Raw genomic sequence first — 25,888 nt, forward strand, 5'->3', positions numbered from 1 at the left:
CAGTTGTTGAGCTGAAGACCCTTCTCTTGTTTTGATCATTCTGTCCAGGCAATGTGACTGCAGTGAAATGTGCCTGGAGGGAGATGTGTGACCTTAGACCTTGACAAGATCAGAATTTTTAGTACCGTTTTGTAGAATTTACAATGCTATAACCCCCTAAAGAAATTAAAAGTTCTGTTAATCTGCAACTTTTTTTTTTGTTACCAGCTGAACTCTTTTAACAATGTACATAACATACTTTCTTTTGAGTTCCTCTAATGTTTGACGTCCAGTTAGTTTCAGAAAGTTAGTAGAAGCATTTCTGAGCCTACCAGTGCTGTTGGAGATTAAGCCATGGTGTTGTGAGCACGTGGGAACTGGCAGGGGCAGGGCAGGCTGTGTGTGTAGGCTCAGCCTGTGTACCTTGTCTGGGTGACTGCTGAGTGATTCTGCTGCGTAAGCACCCAAAATACTCCCTCAATAGCAGCTGGCAGGCTGTGTTTGCATTGCCTGTGCAGCTCAGGCTGTCAGGAGAGACTGCAAGCGTTCAAAGAGGCTGCAAAGGTAGAGAGTTCAGCACAGCTCTTCAGCAGCCAGATTTAAATACCTAATTACCATATTAAGCAACCTCCCCAAATGCTTTTTGTTATCTTGGAAGATACTTGTGGCCCTTCAGTAAGGAACAGGGATGAAAGTACAGCAACACATCACAGGTTTCTTCTGAGGCATGTGCAGGTGACTCCTGGGTGTTCCCTCAAGATTTGGCATTTCGGTGGGATGAAAATTGCTTTGCATAAATGTCTTTCCAGCTGCTCTCTGTGTGTGTTACAGCAAGGCTCAGCCTCTTTTGTTATGCCTCTGCCTGATTGACCTTGTAAAGTGCATCCTGTGCTGCTTTTGTTTGCTGAGGACAGGAAGAAGCCACCAGGATGCCAGCATTGCCTCTGGATGAGCTCCAGCTGACAGAAAGGGATCCCAAGACAGGGAAGCTGAGAACTTTACCAGCACTGGTGAGCTCTGTTTTTCCTGAAAGCCAAACAAGACCTTTAGTAAATAATTGTCTTATGTTGAAGCTTGGGCAAAACCACCCCTTGGTCGAGGATATGATCAAATTTATTCAGCTTGTCTGTTACAGAAATTTTTGTCTTTTAGTGCATTCAAATAGTGATTCTATTTACCCACCATAAAAACTAACCAAACCACAACCACCAAACCTACTGTATGCAACATCTGCAGTAAATTGTGTTTGCCCAGAACTACTCTTTTGAGGAACAGCCTGACTAGTAATGTAACCTCTGCTGCAATAGAGATGCCTAGAGAGGTTTTGCAAGCTCTGCCTCAAGTCTAGCTGTGAGCTGTGGCACTGGTATCAGTCCATCCATGTACAACATCCTGTGCCCTCCTGCCCAATGGCTTCAGCTCGGTGGCATCAGAAAATTAAACTCACAGTAATTTCTCCCAGAATTAAGGCATGGAGAGAGCCTTCTGAGCAAGGTGCAGGAGTGGGACCAGTAATGCTGCTTGCTTGTGAGGAGCTTTACCCTGAGCACACATGTGGGATGAGGCAGAGCTTGAAGCTGCTGCTCATCCTAATTCTGCCCCTAGGGTGGGAGTGTTTAGCCGAAGCCTGTTCAGTAACCCTCAGGAAGGGTAGGAAAATATATCTTTCTGTGTTTGATGGTTGTGTCAGTTTGAGTTCATGAAATATTGTGCAAGAACCAGTTCAGAGGAAAAAGAGAGAGTTCAAAGGCTTGACCTGAAGCTGTTGCTGTTTGTTTTGAAGGTGTGGGAGCATTGCTCTGCAAGGCTTTGGTTAATAGAAAGCAAGGAGCAACATTACCAAATTATCTGAAAGTATTGCTGATAAATAAAGATACAAACCCACTGCACTGAGAGATTAGAAAATGGAAAGTTACAGGGGACCTGAATGTTCCTGTCATCAGAAACTGTAGTGATAGCACAAGCAGTAATGGGCTCAAACTGAAAGAGGGAAATTTAAGTTAGATATGTGGAAGGAATTGTTCCTTGTGAGGGTGCTAAGGCACTGGCACAGGCTACCCAGAGAAGCTGTGGCTGCTTCATCCCTGGAAGTGTTCCAGGCCAGGTTGGAGCAACCTGTTCTAGTGGGAGGTGTCCCTGCTCGTGGCAGGAGTGGGACGAGATGATCTTTAAGGTCCTTCCAGCCCAAACCAGTCTGTGATCCTGTGAATGTCAAATTGCAATAAAATGTGTTTTTGTGTTTCCTGAAATGCGGTGAGCAGTGAGATGGTAACTGGCATTGCTGTCCCTTGGTTTAATGCAGTGTTTTGGCTTCCTGCAGCACCCAGAAATCAAAGCAGATCGGTCCTTTGTGCTGTACAGACCTCCCCCCGCTGTCAGAGACTCTGCTCTGGTGGAGGAGTTCCTGGAGAGAGCAAAATTCATTGCAGATGACCTCAACTGGCTCCTGGCTTTGCCTCATGATAAATTTTGGTGTCAGGTAATAGTTATTTTGTGGACACTGAAGGCACAGCATGAACATCTCGGTGCTTGTAAAAGCTACAGACTTGAAGTCATTTCCATACAGATTTGTTTATGCTCATTATGTCACCGGGGAAACATTTTAATTTTAATTACTGCAGCTTAGAGTGCAAAGGAAGTATTTCCCTATAGATTTTTCCATTGTGGATTTTAGGAGTCTGCTTGTATTTGATGGCTATGGGAATCCTTTCAACACTCTTGAGTGCTTTAGATTGCATTAAATTTAACTGGGCTACCCCTGAGCACAACCTATGGATGTGTGACATTCCCTCCTTCCCATCTTTCTGTGCCCAAGGTGATATTTGATGAGACCCTTCAGAAGTGTTTGGATTCCTACCTGCACTATGCCCCTCGCAAGTTCGATGCACTGTGGGATTGCCACCCAGAGGTGAATGACATGCAGAGATGTCTTCACCGGAGTGTCTTCCTCACTTTTCTCAGAATGTCCACCCACAAGGAGTCCAAGGTAAGTACTGCTTTGCCTCCCAGGTGCTCCAGGCTGTCTAGCTCAGGAAACGAGAGAATTAGAGAAATGAATCATATTTGTTCCTTGCATGGCCGAACACATTCCTCTCCGTGGCTGCTTTTGTCAGGCTGACTGTCCACGCGGAGATGATAACACTTAAGAGCTGGAGTGTCTGAACTGCGCAGAGATTCCTCACTTGATTGCCTGGATCTCCTTCCTAAGTAATAGTGGGTTATCCATGTGTGGTGGTAAGAGGAGAGAGAGCAAGTTGGCCTTTGTGTGGCTGCGTAGAACAGTCTCCAGGCCAGCAGTACCTGAGTGCTCACTCCTTGTCTTCAGTGCCATGCAGTGTCATATAATCTGTGCTAATATTTGGCTCTCCTGGAACTTTCCCCAAGTTTTGGACACACAGTGAAATTGCTCTAAATTACTGTTTTCTTGGCATCAACAAGCATTCAGCCTGGGGAAGAGAAGCTCCAGGGAGACCTTAGAGCCCCTTCCAGTGCCTAAAGGGGCTCCAAGAGAGCTGCAGAGGGATGTGGGACAAGGGCTTGGAGGGACAGAACAAGGGGCAATGGCTTCCCACTGCCAAAGGGCAGGGAGAGATGGGATATTGGGAAGGAATTGTTTCCTGTGAGGGTGGTGAGACACTGGCACAGGTTGCCCAGAGCAGCTGTGGCTGCTCCATCCCTGAGAGTGTTCCAGTCCAAGTTGGATGGGGCTTGGAGCCACCTGGGCTAGTGGAAGGTGTCCCTGCCCATGGCAGGGGGTGGGACTGGGTGAGCTTTAAGGTCCCTTCCAACCCAAACTGTAGTGGAAGGAGTCATCACTAATTGTGTGAGTGCAGCTGCCATCAGGAGCTGTGGAATTTTCATCAGGCTTTTGGGCAGGATGAGTGAAGCACCTTGTGTTTTAGCAGTTACTCAGTTGATAACACATCACGAACCAAGGAGGATGTTTAGGGATGTATTGATTCTCTTGATTATCATAGTGGTGACATTCAGGATGTTTTGAGGAAAGGTCTGGGACTGGTAGCTGGAGTTTGGGACAGGAGCAGGTAGTTGGAAGGAATGCTGGCACCACTTCAGCACAAGTACTCGACACCTCTGTGGTGTCTTTCAGTCCAGGATCTGATTAAGTCTCACCACTCCAACAGGCAGAGGAGCATTTGAAACCATTTTATAGTTGAGTAATCTGAAGGGAATGAATAGTCTGTTGTCATGCCGGAGTCAGCAGGAGTTCTAGAAACTGAACCTGGCCAGCATCAAGCCCTGGCCCTGCTTCAGCATGGAGAATGTGCCTGCTGCCTTTCACTGGTTCTGAAAACATTTGCTATCACAGGCAAATTTGGCTTCTGAAAATCCCAAATCACGTTTTAGCTGCTTGTTTCTGTGTCAGACAATGGAATTTTTTCATCTAAAATTTTAGAAGGAATTCCTTCCATGTTATGAGTCACGTGTTTTTGGCACAGTGTTTAGCAGTCAGAGTACCGAGCTGCAGTTCTGGGTTTTCCTCCTGCTTGTCACTGATTTTGTGATCTTTGTTGCCTGGATACTCCTCTCCCAGGGTGCAGTGACCTCAGGCTGTGATCTCGGATGCATTTTGTCTGTCTGTGCCAGTGAAGCTGTTCCTGGGCCTGGAACTGATTCCTGCTCCTGAGCTGAGCTGTGCTGGTGTCAGCTCAGCTGTGTGTCTGGCCAGGCTGGGAACTGAGGCACATTTTTGGGAGCTTTTTGGTTTAACTTTAGGTAAATCAATTCACTTCATGATGAATGAATCATTTGATGGGTGGTGTCATAGCAGTGACAGGCAGCTGGGAATGTGGGAATAGCTGCCTCCACAGAGGGTGTTTCAGCAGAGTTGCCTTCTGTGAAGCAAAATCCTTAATACACCTTTGGGAGAGGTTTTACAGGTATCATTATAATGCTGAAGTCACTGCAGAGCAAGATGTGGATTATCCTTTAAATTACTTTATTTTTCTTTCTAGGACCACTTTATCACTCCCTCTGTCTTTGGAGAAATTATTTACAATAACTTCCTGTTTGACATCCCCAAGATTCTGGATCTCTGTGTGCTTTTTGGGAAAGGAAATGGTCTCCTGCTCCAGAAGATGATTGGTTAGTTAAAGCCAAGGAGCAACTTGCTGCATTTAGTCTTTTGCTTACTTGTGTGACAAGTCATGAGTGGGGTTTTATACCAGTCTAACTGCTCTGAAAGTGAATTATTCAGCAGCAACAAGAATCTATCATTTCTAGATCAATTTCTAGAACAGACTATGCTTTTTTCTTGTGTGCTTCATTTAGGCCCAGGAAAGCATTGTGTTGTGCTGTCTTGCTGCCCTGAGCTGGGCTTTTTCATGCCATTAGGCATGAACCAGGGCTCAGCAGGCCTTCCCCATGCCAGTGAAATGTGTCCTCAGCCATAGTAAGAGGAACGTGAGGGCTCTGGACAATCCTAGTGGAGATGGGAAGGGGGAAACAACTCAATTCCTGGGCAAGGAGGGAGGAGGGTTCAGCGTGAGGTAACCACTGCTCAGTGGGGTGGGAGAACTTGACATTTCAATGCTGACAGTGATGTATACAGTGCCTCCAGCCACACACACCTTGAAGCATTCCTTGTACTGTGCTTATCCCTGGATTTCTGTGTCTGTACACACAGTCTTAAGGGCAGGTACATATTCAGGAACATCTCAGCTGTGGATGGAACCTGGGCAATGGAGGTGGAGCATATTGATTTAGCTTCTGTATTTATCCAGTGCTCCCTTCACAAGGAGCTACTTGTGATCTTTAACATGAACTGAGCACAGCTGGAAGAGTATCTAGCCTTGGATTCAGTGAGCTCTTCCTAAATTCTCACCCACTTTGTCTGCAGTTCATGGGCTGAAACTTTTCACTTTCTCTGGTGGTTATTTTTGTCTCATTTCCAAGGTGACTAACATGAGAAGCCTTAGAGATCTTGTGATGCAGTCAGATTTCCAGCCAGAAGAGCTTAGATAAACCTTTGCATTTTTAATCCCTTCATCCCTTTTCCGTAACTTCTACTCTAAATTCCTCTGTGGAGCCTCAGAGTTGAGAAGAAGGCAAGACAAGATAGATATTGCTCTTTCAGATGTGAAGCTTAGATTATCTGGGTCTTAAAATCTTCCAAAGAAGACCTGAGTGTATGAAATCTCCTCTGAATTATGCTCTGGAGTGCCACACACTAATGCTGCATTCAGGTGACCAAGGATTTGCTCACCTGATTACTTCATTATGTCGTGACAGTAATGGCAGGAACAGCTCTCGTGTGGAATTCATAACTTCATAACTTTAGCTTCTTCTCAGGGTATAAATTTTTTTCTGAAACTTTTCTCATAACTCTTACCTAAGCTCTGCCCTTGCTGGAGAGCTCTTAATTTTCATTGTCTGAGCAGTAATTCCCAGGGAAGCAGGAGCCTCAGTGGTTCCTTGGTGAGGATTTATGGTGTGCCATTAGTCACTGGAATATTTTGTAGAGATGGAGTCCTGGTAATATCATAGCAGGTGTTACTAAAGCCTCATTACCTTTAAGAAATATTCTGCAGCCCATTTTCCAGTGTGTGCTGAACTGTTATCAGTAATTAACAGTCAACTCCAGTTGTCAAATAAAAGGAACTGGGGATGTTCAGTGATAGTATTTGCATTATTCATTGATTCAGCCTCTGGAGCATGAATCATCTGACATCTCGTTTGCTCTGCTCTGGTGAGCATATTCCCATTGCCAGGTCTCCAGTTGCACTGGATAGCTGATGGACCTGTGTGTGAGCTGAGGAGTGAGCCTGGGCCCATGGCCTACATGGGCCTTAGCTGTGTCTGGGGGGTGTCAGTAATAGTACAAGTGTGATTACAGGTACAGTATTACAAGTTTCCTGGCACAATTTTGTTCATTGGCATCAATGTCTGAACTAATGGAAATTGTCTCCTTCCCCTTTACAGAAAATGTCTTCACTCAGCAGCCAAGTTACTTTGGTGACCTGGATGAAACTCTTCCCACTGTCCTCCAGGTACTGCTTTCCTGCTTGGATTTCTTCTGGAAACATGACATAGGTTGGAGAAGGGAAAGGGGACAGTTATAGGCAGGCAGAATGTATTCCATAGAATCATGGAATCTCCTGAGCTGGAAGGGATCCACTAGGATCATCAGTCCACCTCCTGCCCTGCACAGGACACCCCAACAATCCACCCTGTGTCTGGGAGCTTTAGCCAAACACTCATTGAGCTCTGTCAGGCTTGGGGCTGTGACCAGTGCCCTGGGGAACTGTTCCAGTGCCCAAACACCCTCTGGGGGAACAACCTTTGCCTAATCTCCAGCCTGAATTTGTCATTGCTTCCTTTCCCTAGTTCATGCTAACGTGTGTCAGGGAGGTTTTAAACCTTTATCTAAAACTATTACTTGATGACTCTTTCCTGTCACCTTCAGCTTCTGACCTTCTCTGCAGTGGATCTCAAGGAATTTTCATTAGACACCTCAAAAAGTTACTCATTGTATCTCTGTCTTCCCAAACAGGGAAAGAATTAAACTTAAACCAGCAAAATACTAACCATGAGAGGTGGCTTCGCATAGCAGAATGGGTTAGGGTTAACACTGCAGAGTAAGCAAGATTCACATTTAGCCTCAGGGGGAAATCAAGGTGCCTTGACATCTTTGTACCCTGAAATTGTTTATGTCCTCAAAATGCTGCTCTGTGCACAAAACTAAGTCAGCCAAGGTATCATTTACCCCAAGCCACCTGTAATGTCACTTGATTTTTTTTGTAAGCCCATATACATCTTTCTTGTGTGTGTTGGGAAACTGTCAGAGGTAAATCTGAGAGGTGATAGCACATTTTAAAAATATCCTAGGATGCAAGACCAAACCTTCAAATGAATTGCTGGGGAGGACAACAGAGATTCCACTTGCTTTTAGTGTTGTGCCATATCAGGGCAGTTGGTGTGCAGAGGACTGGTTCTGGTAAGCATTGCAGGGTGATGCCATTGTGTCTCAGCTGTGTGGGTGTAACAGCTCAAAGATGTGCCATCACTGATCCATGAAACTGGATGTGTTTACACTGACACTGAAGGGAGCTGATCTCTGTTCAGGAGCTTCTATGCCCTGTGGAATAGTAATCCTAACCCCAGCTCTGACTTCAGTACCTTTAGGCACATATCTCTGGTAGGGGGGTTTGACAGAGCTCTCAGGGTCCAGGTGCAGAGGAGTTACTTTTAGGTTGATCCTGCACCAAAGTTGTTAGGAATCCAGAAATCCTGTCATTTTCTCCCCAAATTTCTCTGTTTACAAACAAGAGCCACACAATCTGTCCTGCCAACCCCAGGAGGTCTTTGAGACAGCTCATGAGCTGGAGGCATTGTTACAGAACTAGTCCCAAACTGCATATGTCATCATAGCAGTGATTGTTTGCCAGATGAAGCTTGTGCCACTGCTCACTTCTGCCTGTGCTAACTCTGCACTGCTCTCTTGGTTTAGGTGTTCAACAACATTTTGCACAAGTGTGGTTTGCAGTGTGAAGGAGCCTCTGCTGACCCCCAGAAACTGGAAGAAAAAGTCAGTGTGACTCCAGGGAACATGCCCCTCCAGGTAGGACTGTTCCTCCTTGGACTGTACTCTTTGTAGTCCTGCAGTCAGAACAGTCTGTGGAACAGTAAGACCACAAAGGGTCATTCTGTTCCCAGAGACTGGTGGTTCACACAGCACATGGTTCCATGTCATTGTTTCACTGTTTGTCAGAGGACATGATGATCAAGCCTTTCCTCCCTGAGCTGCTGCATTTCAGCCACATCCATTGTAATGTGGATGGTTCTTAAACCTGGCAATATTTTTGCTTAATCAGCTTATAAATAATATATCAGAATATCTGACAGAAGTCTCCATGTAACCCTGGCAGTGATCAGAGCTGTTTTTCTTCAGGAATGTATGTTAACAACAGTGTACTTTAGTTGATGAAGAGGGGTTTTATGTGCTGCACAAAGACAGGCCCCATGTCAGTGAGGAGGGCTCTCTACAAAATCTTAGTCATTCAGTTTGTGTGGGGGAGTTGTTACAGCTGCCTTGGAAATGCATCTTGCACTGGAACAGGCTGAGATCATCCCTCTGATTCCCATGTTACTGCTGTGCACTGCTTCCAGCTACCTGGGGAAGTATTCTCTATGTGCAGGGTATACTAGAGACAAAACCACTGTCCAGGACAGGATCTGATGAGGATTCTTATAATTCCACAGGATCTTTAATGCAAGCAAGCAGTTGGGATTGCATTATAGACATTTACAGTACAGAAATTTTAGGAGAGACATTATCTCTGCCCCCAGACCCTGTAACACATTTATAGTAGATAGCCAGGAAGAGGCCTGGCCTGGCTATGCTGTGTCCCTGGCAGGGAGTTAGACTGTGTTCTTGAGAAAACTCACCTGTTTTTTCTCTTGCTAATTGCTCCTTTCCCTCTCAGGAGCTGAAGGACATTGTGCTGTACTTATGTGACACCTGTACAACGCTCTGGGCCTTTCTTGATGTCTTCCCCTTGGCTTGCCAGACCTTCCAAAAACACGAGTTTTGTTACAGGTATGTCTTGTGCTGCAACCAGAGCTTGTCTTGGGGAAGTGAAAATCCTGATGTGCTGCTGTGTCTTGTCCCAGGATTTAATAGAGATATTTGATGCAGAGACTGCTGGTTCACCCTGACAGGAATGCAGTTTAGTAAATACATGGATGTAGAGATTTCTGAATTTTCTGTTATATGTTCACCTTCATCATTTTCTCTGAGTGATCCTAGAGCCAGGCATCTATGACAGTTTTCATGCCCAACTAAACAGCACTTGGTGTGCTCTGGAAGGGATGGAGAGGGACAAGTTATGGACAAAAAGAGCTTCCTGCTGTAGGCTCTGAAGCCAGGGAAATGGAAAGTATTTCAGAGTGATAGTCCTTCCAGGTCCGAAAACAAATGTTTTTGTTTGATATTATGCCTAATTTTCATGCTAGAGAGTGTTATTGAGGTTTGGCAAAAGCTGACAACTAGGCTGACAGCTAACTCCCTGTGCAGCTCTTGGAGCACAGTAGTGATGAGTCAGGATGGACTCAAGGTCCAGATGACAGAGTCTGTTCCCACATAGGCTGCAAGTCCTTCAGTGGCACTTACCCAGCTCTGGGGGGTTTAAGCCCCCAGATCATCCTGTAGAGCCTTGCTGTAACTTCCCTTCTTTGGAGCTGAGTGAAGTGTGAACTCATTGTCTTCTTAAAAGCTTGTTAGTCAAATACAGGTTTGTATTTCACTTCTGTTTCCAATGAAGTTGCAGAGCTCTGAAGACTTAAGCTGGCAGTGGTGCAGGGACCACAGGCTGAGTGATGCTGCTCTGGGGTGTGCTGGTCTTGGATGTTGCCACTGAGTTGGTTTTGGAAGGAGAGAGGATTGGTGGCTGTTTGGGTTGGCAGGCAGCACTGCTTACATGCTTAAATACAGGTTTGTATTTCACTTCTGTTTCCAATGAAGTTGCAGAGCTCTGAAGACTTAAGCTGGCAGTGGTGCAGGGACCACAGGCTGAGTGATGCTGCTCTGGGGTGTGCTGGTCTTGGATGTTGCCACTGAGTTGGTTTTGGAAGGAGAGAGGATTGGTGGCTGTTTGGGTTGGCAGGCAGCACTGCTTACATGCTTGGGTGCTCAAAGGGGGAAAACCTTTTGCTTTTAATTCTTCTGTTGATGTCAGAGATGTGCTAAAAGTGTCTAGATCTCTGTGTGCTGAGGCTACAGCAATTGTTTCTTCCTCAATATGGACAACTGACTGGGTCTTTGGAGTGTGGGGAGGGACAACTGATTGATATAATCTGTTTGGAACCTCTGAGCTCAGTCAATCTGCTGGCATTGCTAATTTCTGTCCCCAAATAAAAGTATCAACCAACTTCTCCTACATTTGCCTCAAGGATATTGATTTAACATGTTTGGTTCTTAATATGAGACATGGACAGAATGTCCCTGATGGAGTCCAGCCTGGCCTTCCTGCAAAGTGCTGTGAACCATTAACATCTCCCTCCTGGTGAAGCAGTGAAGCATTTCTCTGGTCCTCTCAGTGCCCTGTTCCTGAGGGAAAGGGTCTGTGTGTGCTGCCTGGCACATAAAATGTGGAACTGGACCAAACTTACTTGTTTTGTCCCTGCCCCATCCTATTGAAACATTTTCTTGGGCTTTCAGCATGCTAGATACCTTCATCTAGAGTCTTGCCAGCTCCATCCTTAGAGCAGTGCTGAGTAGCAGGACCAGTATGGCTTTCTTGGAAATCGTATCCCATTTCTTGTCCAGTTATTGGCATACAGCAAGAGGGCCACGAGTATATTGGAGTGGGAGGGCAAGTTTTGGGGTGGAATGAACCTGTGTACAGTTCTGTGCCTGTCACAAGAAAGACATTGTGGGGCTGGAGGTGTCCAGGGAAGGGAATGGAGCTGGGGAAGGGGATGGAGCACAAGGAGGGGCTGAGCCTGGAGAAAAGGAGGCTCAGGGAACCTTCTGCTCTCTCCAACTCTGTGCCAGGAGGTGCAGCCAGGTGGGGTCAGGCTCTGCTCCCAAGGAACAAGGGACAGGAGAGAGGAAACAGCCTCAAGTTGTGCCAGTGGAGGTTCATGTTGGAACCTCCACTTCTTCACTGGAAGGGCTGTCCAGCCCTGGCACAGCTGCCCAGGGTAGTGGTGAAGTCACTATGTCTGGAAGTATTCAAAAACATGTGGATATGGCCCTTGAGGACATGGTTAGTGGTGACCATGGTGTTGGGTTGCCAGTTGGACTTGGCAATCTCAAAAGTCTTTGCCAACCTGAATGATTCTGTGACTCTGTGAGTCTGTGGGCTCTTTGCAGACTGCAGATGTGTTTGGGATGTTTCTGGGCTGGGCAGATGTTTCTGATCAGCATCAGGTGCTTTTCACATGCATTTCTTTGTTGTGTCTTCAAAGACACCTCGATGGTTTCCTTGGAGTGCTGCTCTAGTCTGTGCTCTGTTTGCTTGTATTTTGAGGGGGGAAATAGGGTGATGCTAATGAGTTCTGCTGGTGAGGAGGGTTTAATGAAATCAACCAATTGATTTGTCCTTGAGCAAATGATTTTTGAAGCCTCAGCTGACTGTTCCTGTTTTGTTGCTCCTTTCTACAGATTAGCTTCATTTTATGAACTGGCAATTCCTGAGCTGGAATCTGCAGTCAAGAAGAGGCATTATGAGGATAACAGGTGAGAATGCCTGCAAAGATTCACCTTGTCTTTTCTGTGAGACTCTCCCAGGGCTTAGTTAGAAATTCACTTCATGCTGCTTTACCCTTCTCTGCTGTCTTTTTTTATGCTGCTTCAAAGAGCTCTGAAGAGATGACTTGTGTAATTCCAATTTTTCCTGGGCACTGGGATGGCTAATCATTTCTTCTTCTGCTGTGTAAGAAGGAATTTGATGGGAGGTGCATTGAAATTGTAACAAAGTGTGAGAACATGCATGATATCTCTGTGTACAGACTGCTCTCACTGTAAGGCACAGGCTGTGCTGGTACTGTGTGAAATATCCTGTGTAGCTGTCAGGACAATTGGGATTGAAACCAACTGTTCAGAGCATGGATTTGCCTTAATGGCTGAAATGGCTCTAATCTCTGGTCCTTGCAGCATAGAAATGATTCTGCTAATGAGATTCCTCTTCTAGAGGAACCTCTGGCATAAGGGTGTGTTACAGATTCTTGTGCTGACACCAACAGCATCTTTTCCTCTCTCTGAAGTGTTTTTGCTGATTTATGGAGGAGGATTTCACATTCCAGAAAGAAGATGATAGAAGCTTTTCACATTGTAATAAACCAAGTCTGTCTGCAGCCCATCTTAGAGAGCAGGTACTGGCACTTGGCTCTGTTATTGGACTGTTACTTGATTGCTGTGGGGGGAGATTGTCTCCCTGTTGACAAATTTCCTGAAGAGAGTTAACAGATACTGCTGTTCGTGTTGGGGTTGTAGCCAAAGACTTGGCCAAGGTCAATTTTGTTGTCAGGACTCTCCCAGATGAAGCTGTGTGGTCCAGAACTGGTGTGGTGAGCTGTGTGCTGACCCCACCAGAGCTGGGTAGTGCTGTGGTTCAAGGAGCTTTCTAAGCTCAGTTATGGCTCAGTTGCAAACTAACTGTGTGTGTAAACACCTTGGCTGAGACACCACAGTAAGAGTGATGCAGTGTCAGAGGTCACTGAAAACAGCCATTTCAAACCAGGTACTGGTGCCTCTACCTAGTTCTTCCCCACTTCTGCTGGGAAAATTAACTGATAGCTCTGAGTAATCTCAAAATGAAGGCAAGTACAGCTATCCATATTTCACAATAGAGAAAGGAAGTGAAATGACCCAAAGTTCTGCTGCATACTGGGAAGAGAGCTGAGATCCTGGATCTGGATTTGCCAAGCCAGTGCTCCCTTGGGTTGTGCTCTCATCACCTGTGCTCCCTACAGGTTCTGTAGGTTGCTGGTCTGGGGCCCTTGTTCTGCTTGAGTATTTCCCCTGCTTTGATAGCAGTAGAGATGTCCAAGTTGAGCAGAAGTCATAGAATCATAGAATCTCCTGAGCTGGAAGGGACACACAAGGATCATCAGGTCCAACTCCTGGCCCTGCACAGGACAGCCCCAAGAATCACACCATGTTTCCTTGTGAGACTCCTGGATTTGACTTCCTTTGTGACCTGGACTTTATCCCCCAGTCTGTCTGTGCTGTAAATCCAATCCTTCAAGGAGCACCAGCAGCTTTGTCTTACCCTTCCTTGCCTGGTATTGGCCTTCAGTACCCACTGGAATAGTGAAAATATAAACAAACCAGAGTAACATGTTCAGATCCCACAATGTGAAGGACTATGGATATTTCAGAGGTAGTAAAGGGGGAATGGCTCTTTAAGCTGAAAGACAGTAGGATTAGATTTGATATTAGAAGAAATCCTTCCCTGTGAGGGTGCTGAAGCACTGGCACAGGTTGCCCAGAGCAGCTGTGGCTGCTCCATCCCTGGGAGTGTTCTCGACCAGGTTGGATGGGGCTTGGAGCAACCTGGGCTAGTGGAAGGTGTCCCTGCTGGTGGCAGGGGGTGGAATTGGATGAGGTTTAAGGTCCCTGCCCACCCCAAGAGCATTCTGCCCTGCAGTGAGGCTCAGTGTGTCAGCAGCACAGGGAGGTTTGGGCACTACAACCAGAGGTGCAATGGGAGTTTGCCTGGCAGATGTTCTTGCACAGGTGAGCACGTACTTTCTGGGAGGTTCACTGGTGTAATCCCAAGATATATAATAAAGGCACAATTAGAAAGGTACTACACACCTTCTCTGCTTATTGCAAGTCTGAGGCATCAAGTAAAAAAAGTGTGTCTGAAGGTTTGTAATTCTAACTGTGCTACAGCTTTAGATCCAGCTGAAATGTTCGCTGAGGCCATAAAGGAAATTTGTTTCTGTTTGACTCTTTGCTCCCATGAAAGCCAAAAATGGTTTGAAATCGATTTTCAAATGTAGTTTTCTCTTGGTGTGTGAGTGTGACTAGTTTGACTGATGAGGCAGAACATGTTGAGTGTGCAATGGGCAGTGAGTGTTGACTGCTTTTTCTGCAGTTGTGAGAATATTCAGCCATTTATTGAGGAGTTTCTGCAGATCTTCACCTCAGTGCTTCAGGAGAGGAGGTGAGTGTGGCTGAGAGGAGGCTTGAGGGGAGGATTGGCTCTCCTTCCTCTTCCATTCCTTACACTAGAATTGCCTGCGACAGCATTACAGTGCACTTGGGAGTTAGAAATCATTCTGAGTAGGTGGGAGAACTGCAGTGAGAGGATTTCAGCCTGTGGCACAGACCTCATTGTAAAGGTGAGGAGGGTGTTGTATGACACTGAGGAATGCTATTCTTCACTCTCTTTAATCCAGGCTCTCAGAGAGGAGGATAGCAATTTAGCCATTAGCTCCCATGACAAGTTAGGCTGTTATTACTGATTTGTGCTTTCCAGCTGGGGTGACCAGTCCAGAAAGATACTCAGCGCTAATGCTGGAGATGCAGAGTGAGTAAGTGGCAGAACTGGGAATTCCATGTTGTCCTCCTGACCCTGCTGGCATTCTGGTCACGTTCTCATCACAGACCACAGTTCCCTGTACTGCAGCACTGGTGCAGACCCTCATGCTGATGCTCTGAGGGTGTGAGAGGAGTGTTGCTGCGGTGTAATGGAGCAAAATCAGGCATGGCTGGAATCCAGTATTGGGTGAGAGGTTCTGTGTGTTCCCATCCAGCACTGAGGCAGCCAGAGTGGCACAGCGGGGATGGCAGTGGTAATTAATTGTGTTCAACTGATTAAACTTGCTTCTGCCTTTTCAGGTTTCTCCGTGACTACGACGAGCTGTTTCCCGTTGAGGATGATGTCAGTCTGCTTCAGCAGGCATCTTCCACCCTGTATCCTTGGGGTCACCTTGGGGATTGCACACACCTGGCTGCTCTCAGATTCCTTCACACCAGTGGCATTGCTACTTGCTGTCTCTGCTTAAGCTGCATGACTAGCAAGGAGTGCTGGAAAGTTTTCCCTTTTTAAAAAAAAAAAAAAAAAAGTTGGGGGACTTGTTGCCCAGAGAGCTTATTCCTCCCTGGGAGTGTGCAGGGCCAGGTTGGATGAGGCTTGGAGCAACCTGGTCTAGTGAGAGGTGTCCCTGCCCCTGGCAGGGGACTGGAACCAGATGGGCTTTAAGGTCCCTTCCAGCCCAAACCATTCCATGGCTCTGTGAGTTCTGATGTAGACACAGGCCTGGGAGTTGTCAGCAATCACACAGTTACTTCAAGGTGAGCTCTGAACATGTGTATCCACAAATGTCCTTAATGCTGTGCCCTTAGAGATGAGACCAGGACAGCCTATGTCCTCCAAGCAGTGGAAAGTGCCTGGGAAGGGGCAGGCAGGAAAAAAACCCAAGTTGTTAAAGATGGAGCAGCATCCAATGGAGCATCAGCAACAGTGGAGAGCACTGCAGAGGGCAGGGAGGAGCTGGGGGCTGCCTATGCATCAGAGGATGAGGTGCGTAGAGCTGTGGGTATCGCTGGAATCTACTCCTTCTGTCCATACAGCTCTGAGGACAGGCTCGCTTAGCTCAGTTTTGGGTATAATGTGAGATTTAGTCTCATTTCTGACCTTTGCTGGATCCCAGTGCAGCTCCATGTGCCTTGGGAAATGAGAACTAAAGCTACACCTGAATCCTGGTTTATCTCTGAGCAAATTGCTTCTAAATCCCATGGCTTGGGTTTTCCCTTGCTGGGCTTTATTCAAATACTCTGCTTCATCCCTGCAGCTCATGTGCATATTTTTCAAACGCACAGCTCGTGTGTTATTTGAGGAAGGAATTCTCCAGTCAGTCCTTGCTGACTCAGGCACTGACAGAAGTAATTATGTGCCCAAATCTGTGTCACAAACTTTGTCTTGTTTAAACTGCTGATTTCTTTTGACTTTGGTCTTGTACTTTAGTGTGTTTAAATTCTGATAGCCCAGACTGCTGCTTTCCCTTTATTTCCGTGCCCTCTGCCTGCCCCAGCTGCTGTCCCTCCCCAGTGACACCCCCAGCTCTGTTTGGTGTCCACAGTGTGCTGGTGCCACAGCTGCACCCATCCCTGAGGTGTCTGGTGTGGAGCTGGACTCTCTCATCTCCCAAGTGAAGGACCTACTGCCAGACCTTGGTGAGGGATTCATCCTGGCCTGCCTGGAGGAGTATGGATACAACACTGAGCAAGTGATCAACAACATTCTGGAAGATAAGCTGATGCCATGCTTGGATAAGATGGACAGAAAGATGCAAAGGTCTGGGACAGCTTCTGGGTTTGTTTGTCATTGGACATTGTTCTTACTGAAGGCTCAATGCTTGTAGAGCTCTGTGAGTTTGCATGTGCATTCTTGGGGTAGGTAACTGCAGTAAGAGCTTCTCATTGTCACCTGTCACAAGCTCTCTGCCCTACTGTGTCCCTGCAGAGGACTGGAACATTGACTGTTCTGTTTGAGCAGAGCAGGTCTGGATTGTGTTTGTGACAGGGGACAAAACTACTGGTACATTAAATGCTCAAATAAGCGCAATTGAAATTCCATCCTTGGGACACTGGGCTGGGCAATAGAATGTGTTGCCTTCAAGAGTTACTTTGCTGCAGAGGGACAGGGTCATAGGTATGAAAATCCCAGGTGTCCTGCAGGAAGGGCATCTTCACAGGAGGTAATTCAGCTGGAATTAACCTGTAGGGCCAAATATGGGTATTTAACAGGCTGTGAGGGAAGTTAGACCAGAGAGAGGTTGGAAATGGGACTTCAGATCCATTTTTACCTGCCCTTTGACAAACTTGCCAGGTTTGAGCTTGCTTCCCTGGGCTGTCCAAGGGACACAGGGTTTATAGCTGGCAGCAGGATTGAGTTGTTGGAGTTTGCAGCTGTGAGCCTGTGTTTGTGCTGCACCAGCAGTTCCTGATGGAGTGTCAGGCTGTGAATGTGCTGTTTGCTCACATTTCATGGAGGAATGGGCAGACTGTCTCACTGTTGCATTAAAGGAAAGCCTCTTTATCAGAAAAATGAGGTAAAAAAATCTTAGTTTTGCACCACTCTTCATGCTTCTGCTGTCAGACCCGCTGACTTCGGCACAAGTGGTGTGGGTTGGGTTTAGGAAGGGTGGTTTTCTGCAAAGCCAGCAGTTACACAAGATAGAGCTGCTTTTTTTTCCCACTGCCTTATGCATCCTGAAACAAAGCTGTCAGTTCAGTAGGGATGGAGAGTTAGATCACTGCTGATCTGTAGGTGAGCACAGCAGCATTTGCACGACCCAGGCAACTGCACCCCCAAAATGGATGACAGAAGAACAGTCTTTGGACTTATAAGTTGAACAAAGATAAACCTGGAACCTGAGAGAGAATTAAGAAGGAACCACAGGGAGATAAATATCCTGAAATCAACAGCAGCAAATTATTGGATTGTTTGCCAGTGTGTAATTCGTCATACTTAGTGTTTGACTGCACTGAGTCACTGTGGTGAGACTAGGCAGTCTGTTGATATTCTCTGCTGTTGTAGGGTTTGGCTTAAGTCTGAAATGAACAGAAGAATTTTCCTGTTGCTTTCTGTGAGTTGTTTTAGTTTCCCCACAAAGATGAGCTTTGGAAACTGCCTTGTAGCTCTAGCAGTGCTATGTTGTGGTCGTGCATATGCTGTAGTGTGGCTGTGAGAAGGGTTTGCACTGTGTGACTCAGACAGCACTACAGGGAGGACCTTGGGGTGCTCTGGGTGACTTTGGGGCTGACAAAGGATCAACCAAGGGCTTAGGGAGGAGAGGATTTGGTCTTCCTCACTTCACCTTTGCTTTTATTCTCTCTTGTTTTGTTTTTACCAGACAGCTGAAGCCAGACCCAACTCCTCTAGTCTCTTCTCGCTATAATGTGTTCCAGAACGATGAGTTTGATGTTTTCAGCCGGGATTCAGTGGATATGTCTCGGATACAGAAGGGCAAGCGGTGAGTGTGGTGCTCCCAGTCATTAACTCTGCCTGTCAAGGGGAATAAATTCCTGGGAACCTGCACACTTATTTGTCGTACAGACCTGCTGCAGGAGTGTGTTGCAGGGGCTAAAGGCTCATCAGAAAGGTTGCCCACCTGCTTGTCTGGGAAAGTGAAATGAAATATTATGAGGGAGTTGGTTTCAGTTAGTGTTTTTCCTAATTGGCTTTCCTCTGTCTGCTGCTGGAGATTGCTCTGCCAAGCTCATTTGTAATGTCAGGCTCTTATTCCTTAGACTTAATGTTAACTTGTACTGAACAACAAACCTTGAATAGAACTATCTCTGAGCTTGGGATTGTGACTTGGAGCTGAGAATAAATAATGATTTGGTTTAGAGCCAAGAGAAGCTTCAATACTCATCTACTTCAGAATCTGATAACATTCAGTGCCTTGGACTACTTTTGTTGTTCCTGCTGCTGTAAGCTTCCTGCGGAAGGGCATTTAGAGTCATGGAGTAGTTTGGGTTGGAAGGGACCTTTAAAGGTAGGTCATTTAGTCCAACCCCCTTGCCATGAGCAGAGACCTCTGTGAAATCCCACCAGATTTTACTTTGCTTTCTGCCTAGTTTAGTGTATTCTGCTGTGCCACACTCTGTCTCCACAAGTTCCCTTGTTTCAGATTCTTTCTAATCACATCACAGAATCATGGAATGGTTCTGGTTGGAAGGGACCTTAATACCCATCATATTCCACCCCCTTCCATGGGCAGGGTCCCCTTCCACTAGACTTGAAACCCTTTCTCCAACCAGCCAAAAGTGATCTTTATGTTGGTCTGTATTTACACAGAAGATAACCAAAAGTCTGGCTGGAGATTGAACCACATGACCATGAGAGCTCCCAGTTAAGGTTTTGGTTGCAAAGCTGCATCAAGCTCTCAGGAGAAAATAACTTTTGCCCCCAAGTTCAGGGGAACAGCTTCTTGGAGCAGTGCCATAGTGCTGATCCTGCCTGGACTGGGCAAGGAAGTAATTTTGCTTCTGTCTGGCTGAGGCAATGACTTTTGACATGTCCACAGCTAAGACTTCATAGACACATCCTCTCTTTCATCATCCTGCTGCCTTGCTCAGAGTGTAGCCAGGCACCTTGTCAGCAGGTGCCTTGAGCACAGCTGTGCTGGGTTATCTCCCCAGAGCCTTGCACAGTGTGGAGCTGCTGCAGCAGCTGGACAAGGCCAGAGAGCACCGAGTTCAGCACGGAGCATCCAGTGGCTGGAATAACCTGCTCGGAGCTCCCTCTGCAGATCGCTTGGAGAGCTTTGGAAGTTGTAAATCACCCCTGATGATTAACCGTTTGTGGGCCCTGCTCTCTTGGCACTGCCCTTGGCTGTTGCCAGGGCTGCTGTGCCTTCTCTCCAGTGGTACCATCACTGCTTGGGAAGTTGTCTTCTCTTCTGCTGTAGTTATGTGACCTCTTGGGATTATCCCTTTACTGCTGTTCTTTCTGGTGTCTTTGGCTTCCCTCAGGCTGTGTCTGCATTTCAGACAGTTCTTACACCAAGAACACTCTGCAGGACTCCAGGGACAATATTTCTGTGTTGAGTGGTTTCAAACCTGAAGGTGACTAGCTGTGATCAGCTACGTACACCCTACACCCAAAGTTGGCCACATCTAACTAAATCCAAGGATAAATATAGTACCTTGCTCTCCATGATTTACCATTCAGCACTCCATAAATATACTTTCAGCACTGAAAGTGTGACTTCCTCAGTGGTAGTTCTTCCACCAGCAAGGTGCCTGGTGCTTTACCCCAGTCTCAGGGTGCCAGGGCTCTCCAGGTTTAGTTTGAGATCTGCTGTGCATTTGAATTGTATCAATATTATTTTCTTCTTTTTTATTCTCTTTAAAATCTTTGCTCACCAAATTCTCTTGGTTCAGAGTGCTGGCTTAGAGAGCCAGAGCAGGTTGGGTCCTGTTGCAGTAGCTGCTGTCTGTGTAAGCAGTTTGGGGCAGGGACTCTCTGTAGTATCATTGTACGTTAAGGGATTGAAATGAACCTTAGAGGTCATCTAGTCACAACCCCCTGCCCTGGGCAGGGACACCTCCCACCAGACCATGTTGCTCAAGGCTTTATTCAGCCTGGCTTGGAACACTGCCAGGGTTGGACAGTCCATGTGAAAGAGAAATCCAGCCAGGATGAGGAGGGAAACAAGCACGAGGAAATGAATGTACCAACACAGACATGACTCTCTGATCCTCAGAAATGATCACACTTGTCTGTGCCCATTCAGCCATAATTGCTAGCTGAATCTGTCTCCTGATGGCAGAACATGTCCTGAGCACTATGGGGCTAGGGGAGCTCACTGTTTTTGCTGGGATGGGTGTCTGAACCATTTCGTGCAGGTCTTGTGCCATCATCAGACCAGCTCAGGAAGCAATTACGAAGTGCTTAGTTCAGCCTCACGCTGAATATCCACAGGAGATGTTATCCCAGTGATCCCAGCCTGGAAGTGTGAACTCACCATCTGCTCAGCAGGGCATTGTGCAGCTGAATGCAGCATGGAGCAGTGAGTCATGGGAGAGAGGGGAACAACATCTGGCTGTAAACTCCCTTTGTTTAGAGATTCTGAATGAAAAGCAAGCTCTTGGATCACTTTCCCACTTCCTACTGAGTGTCACCTCAGTCAGTCCATGCTTGAGTCCATGCTTGAGCCTCTGCTTGGACAGGCTCTTTTTCTGAGATTATCCAAATGCCACTGATGCTTGTTCCTCCTGGGCTCTGAGAGCTGCTAGTTGTCCTGTGAATGCTGGACAGCAAAGTCCCTTGTTGCTTTGCTGTCAGCGTGTACTCGGCCTGAAAAATGGGACTTCAGAGCTTATGCTTGTGCAGCTTGAGATGCAACACCTCAGTGCCTGCTTTTTCAATACCTTTGTTTCTTGGTCTTCCCTTCTTGCAATAACTAATTTACTTGCCTTCTAAAGTTAAAAAAAATCCCAAAACATCCTTGCAGTGATCTGAAGGTTGAATCACAATCACTATGTACTGTATTGCCCCTGTTAGTTGTGTTTATTCTCATCCTTACCTGCTGTACTGGTAAGTTTTTGGCTCTCCCTGTCTACATTTGTATTTTGCCCCTCCCCTCTGTGAGCTGAGGTTTGACTGTAGGGACACACATGCCCATGCCACAGCCCTGGTCTGTGATGTGCAGCTCTGTGTGGCTGCAGCACGTGTTAGAGGGCACTCTGGGCCTGGCAGAGCTGAAGTCAGAGCCCAGACAGCTTCTCACTCATGATTCGTGGCACTTCTTGTGCTCCCCTTGCATCTTGGCCAGATTTCAGCTGGAGTAGAATTGCATTTGGCCTCCTGTAAAAGCTTCCTCTCTGTCTCAAAGGATAGTGGTGGTCTCCAATTCCTGTTCTTATCTACAGTGTAATCCTTCTGGGCTTCTTGACATTGTTCCAAGCCAGGAGTGGCTGGCTTTAGTAACCAGACAAACAGCCCTTGTAGAAGTTGTGACAGGACAAGGAGGACTGGCTTTAAACTGACAGAGAGTAGGTTTAGGCTAGATATGGGGAAGAAATTCTTCCCTGTGAGGGTGATGATGCACTGGCACATGTTGCCCCGAGAAGCTGTAGCTGCCCCATCCCATGAAGTGTTCCAGGCCTGGTTGGACAGGGCTTGGAGCAACCTGGTCTGGTGGAAGATGTCCCTGCCCATGGCAGGGGGTGGGATGAGGTGAACTTTAAGGCCCTTCCAACCCAAACCATTACATGATTCTATAAATCAGTGGGGAAGTAGGTTGGTTTAAGGAGTTGTGGCCTTGGAGATGAGACTTCTATTGAGATAAGACTTCTGTTGCCTCAGCTTCCACTTCCTAATAGGGAAAAGAATAACTTGTAGAGAAGGTTTTTACACACCCTGCTGTGTGCCCATTGCCCATGTGTGCAGGAGGGAGAAGGACACGACCAGGAGTTTGGTGAATGACAAGCGCGTGGTGGCAGCGCAGAGGCAGCGCTACAGCCAGTACAGCGTGGTGGTGGAGGAGGTTCCCCTGCAGCCTGGAGAGGCTCAGCTCTACGAGGACTACGAGGATGAGTACGATGACACGTACGATGGGAACCAAGTGGGGGCCAACGATGCTGACTCGGATGATGAGCTGATCAGCAGGAGGTAGGTGCTGTGGCTTTGGAGAAGGAAGGTTGGTGGGAGGCACTGCTGGGTTGTCTGGCTCCCACAAACCTGCTCAGCATTGGGTTCTGGCTCTATTCCTCCATGAGTATGTGTGTGTGCTTCAAACCACCTTTTCTGTTGCTGCTTTAACTGTGACATGCAAGGAGGGAGAGTTGGGTCTCCCTTCTCCTGTGAGTAGGGAGGGTTGTCATGGAATGCACCCAGGACCCCCTTGTTCCACTTTTCTGTGTCTGACTCAGTTGCATCTACTAATCAACAAATCCAAGAGGTGATCTGCCATTGTGCTGAAACTTGCACTCAGCAGTGCTTCAGCTTATAGAAACTGTCCTGCAGTGAGGGAGAACAGGCTAGCTTGGATAACCAGGATGGAGTGTGGGCAGACAGTGTAAAATGGCTGGTGAGCAAAGGAAGACTTCACCATTTGGAAAGTGGTACAGCTGGACTTGTCCCTCTGACATCTCTGAGTGCTGCCAGCTGGGATTCAGTCCTTGGTGGACTGCACAGCACTGCACAATGACTGACAGCTGCAGACAATTCACTTTCAGGAAGCAAAGGGTTCGTTTGGGATGGAGGCTATAGAATATTTATTTTAGACAACACGTGGTTTAAAAGCTGCTTTAGCATTTCTGAAAGTGGCCTTTTCAATTCTGATGTATTATGAAAATGTCACTGTTCCTAACCTCAAACCAAAGTGCAGCTTCAGGGTCCCTTTGTCCCTTCTTTTTCCCTCCTGAAGTGCGGTGAGGCTTTGATTTAAATCCTTAGTGTGGTTTGCCTGTAGCAGTGTGGCACCCAGGCCTCTCCCCCTATTTTGAGTGCTCACTGCCCCCAGGAGCAATTAGTGGATGTTACTGCTGAAAACTACATCTGTAGGTTTGAAGTAACAAAGGCTTTTCTGGTTTTACATGTATTTCCTTGGCAGTGGCATGGTGAGTCTGGATTCCAGCAGCATTCAGGCACATACATATAAATTAAAGACAAAGCATATGGTAAATTCTGCCTCCACCCCCAGGTCCTTTGCTCTGCGTGTCCAGGGTGATTCATAAAGCCTGATGGATTTCTCCAAGTATTTCCCGTGTGTGAAACTGGGGCACAGCAATGAAATTGGGGCTCTGTTGATGACCCCTGACCAGGCACAGAGGGTTTGGAGCACAACACCTGTGAGCATTAATATTTGTGTCTGAGTTTGGGCTTGAGATTTGAGGGTTCCTGGCTGGTGAGCTAAAACCTAGCAAAGGATACTCCTTACTACTCCCTCATGGCTGTGTCTGGATCCCCATTTCCCAAAGGAAGCATTGTTTCCTTGGAGAAATTCCTTGTGAGGTTTCAGGTTTTCCCTGACCTGCTGCTTTTTTCTAACTAGTATTATTTTCAGTGGCAACTTCATAGCGAACATTCCCCAGTGAAGGATGTGTGTTTTTTAATTGCCCATAGGAATGTGTCATTAGCTACTGGGTCTCTTTTTTTCTTTTCTTCAGAAAAAGAAAGTCCATGAAATTTGTGGATTCTCATTTTTGAAACACATGATGCAAACCAAGGAGGATGTGCTGCTCAGAGAAACGTTTGTGGCTGTGTCTTTGCTAATTGTTTGTGTCTTAATTCTCAGGCCATTCACAATTCCTCAAGTCTTGAGACCTAAAGGACAAGAGGAAGGACAGGAGGAAGAGGAAGAGGATGAAGAGGAGGAGGAGGAAGCTGAAAAGGAAAGAACAAAGGTAACATTTAGTTGGAGTTGAATTAAGATTTGCCATATGTCTTCCCTGCTTCAGCTGCAGAGTGGATATGAGCAGATACCCTCTTTCAGAGTGAATCTCTCAGCAGCAGCCAAGGCTGAGCTGCTGTCCAGTGGCTTTTGCAGGCTGTGACAGTTCCCTGAGGACAACTCTCCACTGCTTCTCAGGCTCACCGTGCTGGAGCAGTGACACTAACTCCGTGGAGAGCTTTAATCTCCTTTATTCCATAGATAGACAGTGCCAGCAGAACACTCTGAGGGTCACTGACACTCTGTTGTCATGGATGTTCAGGGAATAGTGGTGCTGCAGGTGTTGCTGGCAGAGGTGGGATATGAGAAGAAGGTTTTGTGCCAGATTTTGTGTTTAGAGTTCCTGACAGCAATTCTGCTGGCCCAGCCAGGGATAATGAGCAAGGAATTGACTGTTCCGTGGCCTAGCAGAATCCCCTCTTGTTCTAGTCTTTAGCATGGTGCTGATGTGTTTCCTGACTTCTTCCCTCCTTCCTTGTAGGACCACTTTGTGCAGGACCCAGCTGTGCTGCGGGAGAGAGCTGAAGCCAGGCGCCAGGCGTTCCTCGCGAGGAAGGGGTGAGCAAGGATCTCCCTCTGGGGGGTGAAGCTCTGCAGTTAGCAGGTGTTTTGCTGCCAACTGGAATTGTCAAGGATGTACCTGTTCCTTGACATTGCTGTATGTCATGGCAGCGTGAACTTCTTCACCCAACTTTTACTTCTGTGCTGGTTGTTCTGTCCCATCAAATGGGTAGGGAGGTCACAGAACCATGGAGTGGTTTGGGTTGGAAGGGACCTTAAAGATCATCTCATTCCACCCCCTGCCATGGCCAGGGACACCTTTCACTAGCCCAGGTTTACCTGTTCCTTGACATTGCTGTATGTCATGGCAGCGTGAACTTCTTCACCCAACTTTTACTTCTGTGCTGGTTGTTCTGTCCCATCAAATGGGTAGGGAGGTCACAGAACCATGGAGTGGTTTGGGTTGGAAGGGACCTTAAAGATCATCTCATTCCACCCCCTGCCATGGCCAGGGACACCTTTCACTAGCCCAGGTTGCTCCGCTCCACCAGGCCCTTTATTAAAGCAGCAGAAGCCTTGGCCAGCCAGGATCTTGGAGAGCACAGCTTCCCAGAGCTCACACAGCTCCTGCAGGGATCTGGGGACAGTTCAATAGCTGTTTTCAGCTGCTGGACTCGATGTGTCAGAGGACACAGTGGTGTGTGGCTGATGCTGACACTAGGCTGCTGTGGGAGCCCTGGGGTGGGCCGAGGCTTGAGGGCTGAACTCCTCACACCCAGTTGTCTCAGGGTTCTGGGGTTTTGTCCCCAGGTGTGCAATGTGCTCGTTGTGATGTCCTTTCTTTGTGCGCTCCAGGCACAAGCATGACAGCAGCTCTGCCGTTGTTGGGAACACGAAGGGCCATGGGCAGAACCGGGAGACAGTGCAGGAACGGAGGAAGAAGGAAGCAAACAAAAGCACAAGAGCCAACCACAACCGCCGAGCCATGGCCGACAGGAAGCGCAGCAAGGGCATGATTCCCTCCTGA

At 47.1% G+C, this 25,888-nt stretch overlaps 1 protein-coding gene across 1 annotated transcript; it reads left to right on the forward strand.

Moving 5' to 3' along the window:
* The first annotated feature begins 899 nt into the window (after window positions 1-899).
* ASCC2 (activating signal cointegrator 1 complex subunit 2) lies at window positions 900-25,888 on the forward strand. The gene is made up of 18 exons (XM_009076375.1): window positions 900-989; window positions 2,300-2,458; window positions 2,795-2,965; window positions 4,953-5,082; window positions 6,919-6,986; window positions 8,447-8,557; window positions 9,423-9,535; window positions 12,104-12,178; window positions 12,706-12,813; window positions 14,544-14,612; window positions 15,290-15,364; window positions 15,797-15,974; window positions 16,534-16,748; window positions 18,310-18,429; window positions 22,359-22,577; window positions 24,205-24,313; window positions 24,842-24,918; window positions 25,717-25,888. Exons 1-18 carry the CDS (start codon window positions 909-911, stop codon window positions 25,886-25,888), a joined length of 2,250 nt encoding a protein of 749 aa, XP_009074623.1. The 5' UTR covers window positions 900-908.

This window comes from Acanthisitta chloris, unplaced genomic scaffold, assembly GCF_000695815.1.
Source record: "Acanthisitta chloris isolate BGI_N310 unplaced genomic scaffold, ASM69581v1 scaffold32426, whole genome shotgun sequence".
In the NCBI taxonomy this organism is placed as follows: Eukaryota; Metazoa; Chordata; class Aves; order Passeriformes; family Acanthisittidae; genus Acanthisitta; species Acanthisitta chloris.

Excerpts from the sequence above, each read along its gene's own strand:
- ASCC2 (XM_009076375.1), top strand. The coding sequence starts at position 909 with ATGCCAGCATTGCCTCTGGATGAGCTCCAGCTGACAGAAAGGGATCCC. Across the intron at positions 6,987-8,446 it reads CTCTTCCCACTGTCCTCCAG|GTGTTCAACAACATTTTGCA; the intron begins GTACTGCTTTCC and ends CTCTTGGTTTAG. Across the intron at positions 24,919-25,716 it reads GCGTTCCTCGCGAGGAAGGG|GCACAAGCATGACAGCAGCT; the intron begins GTGAGCAAGGAT and ends TGTGCGCTCCAG.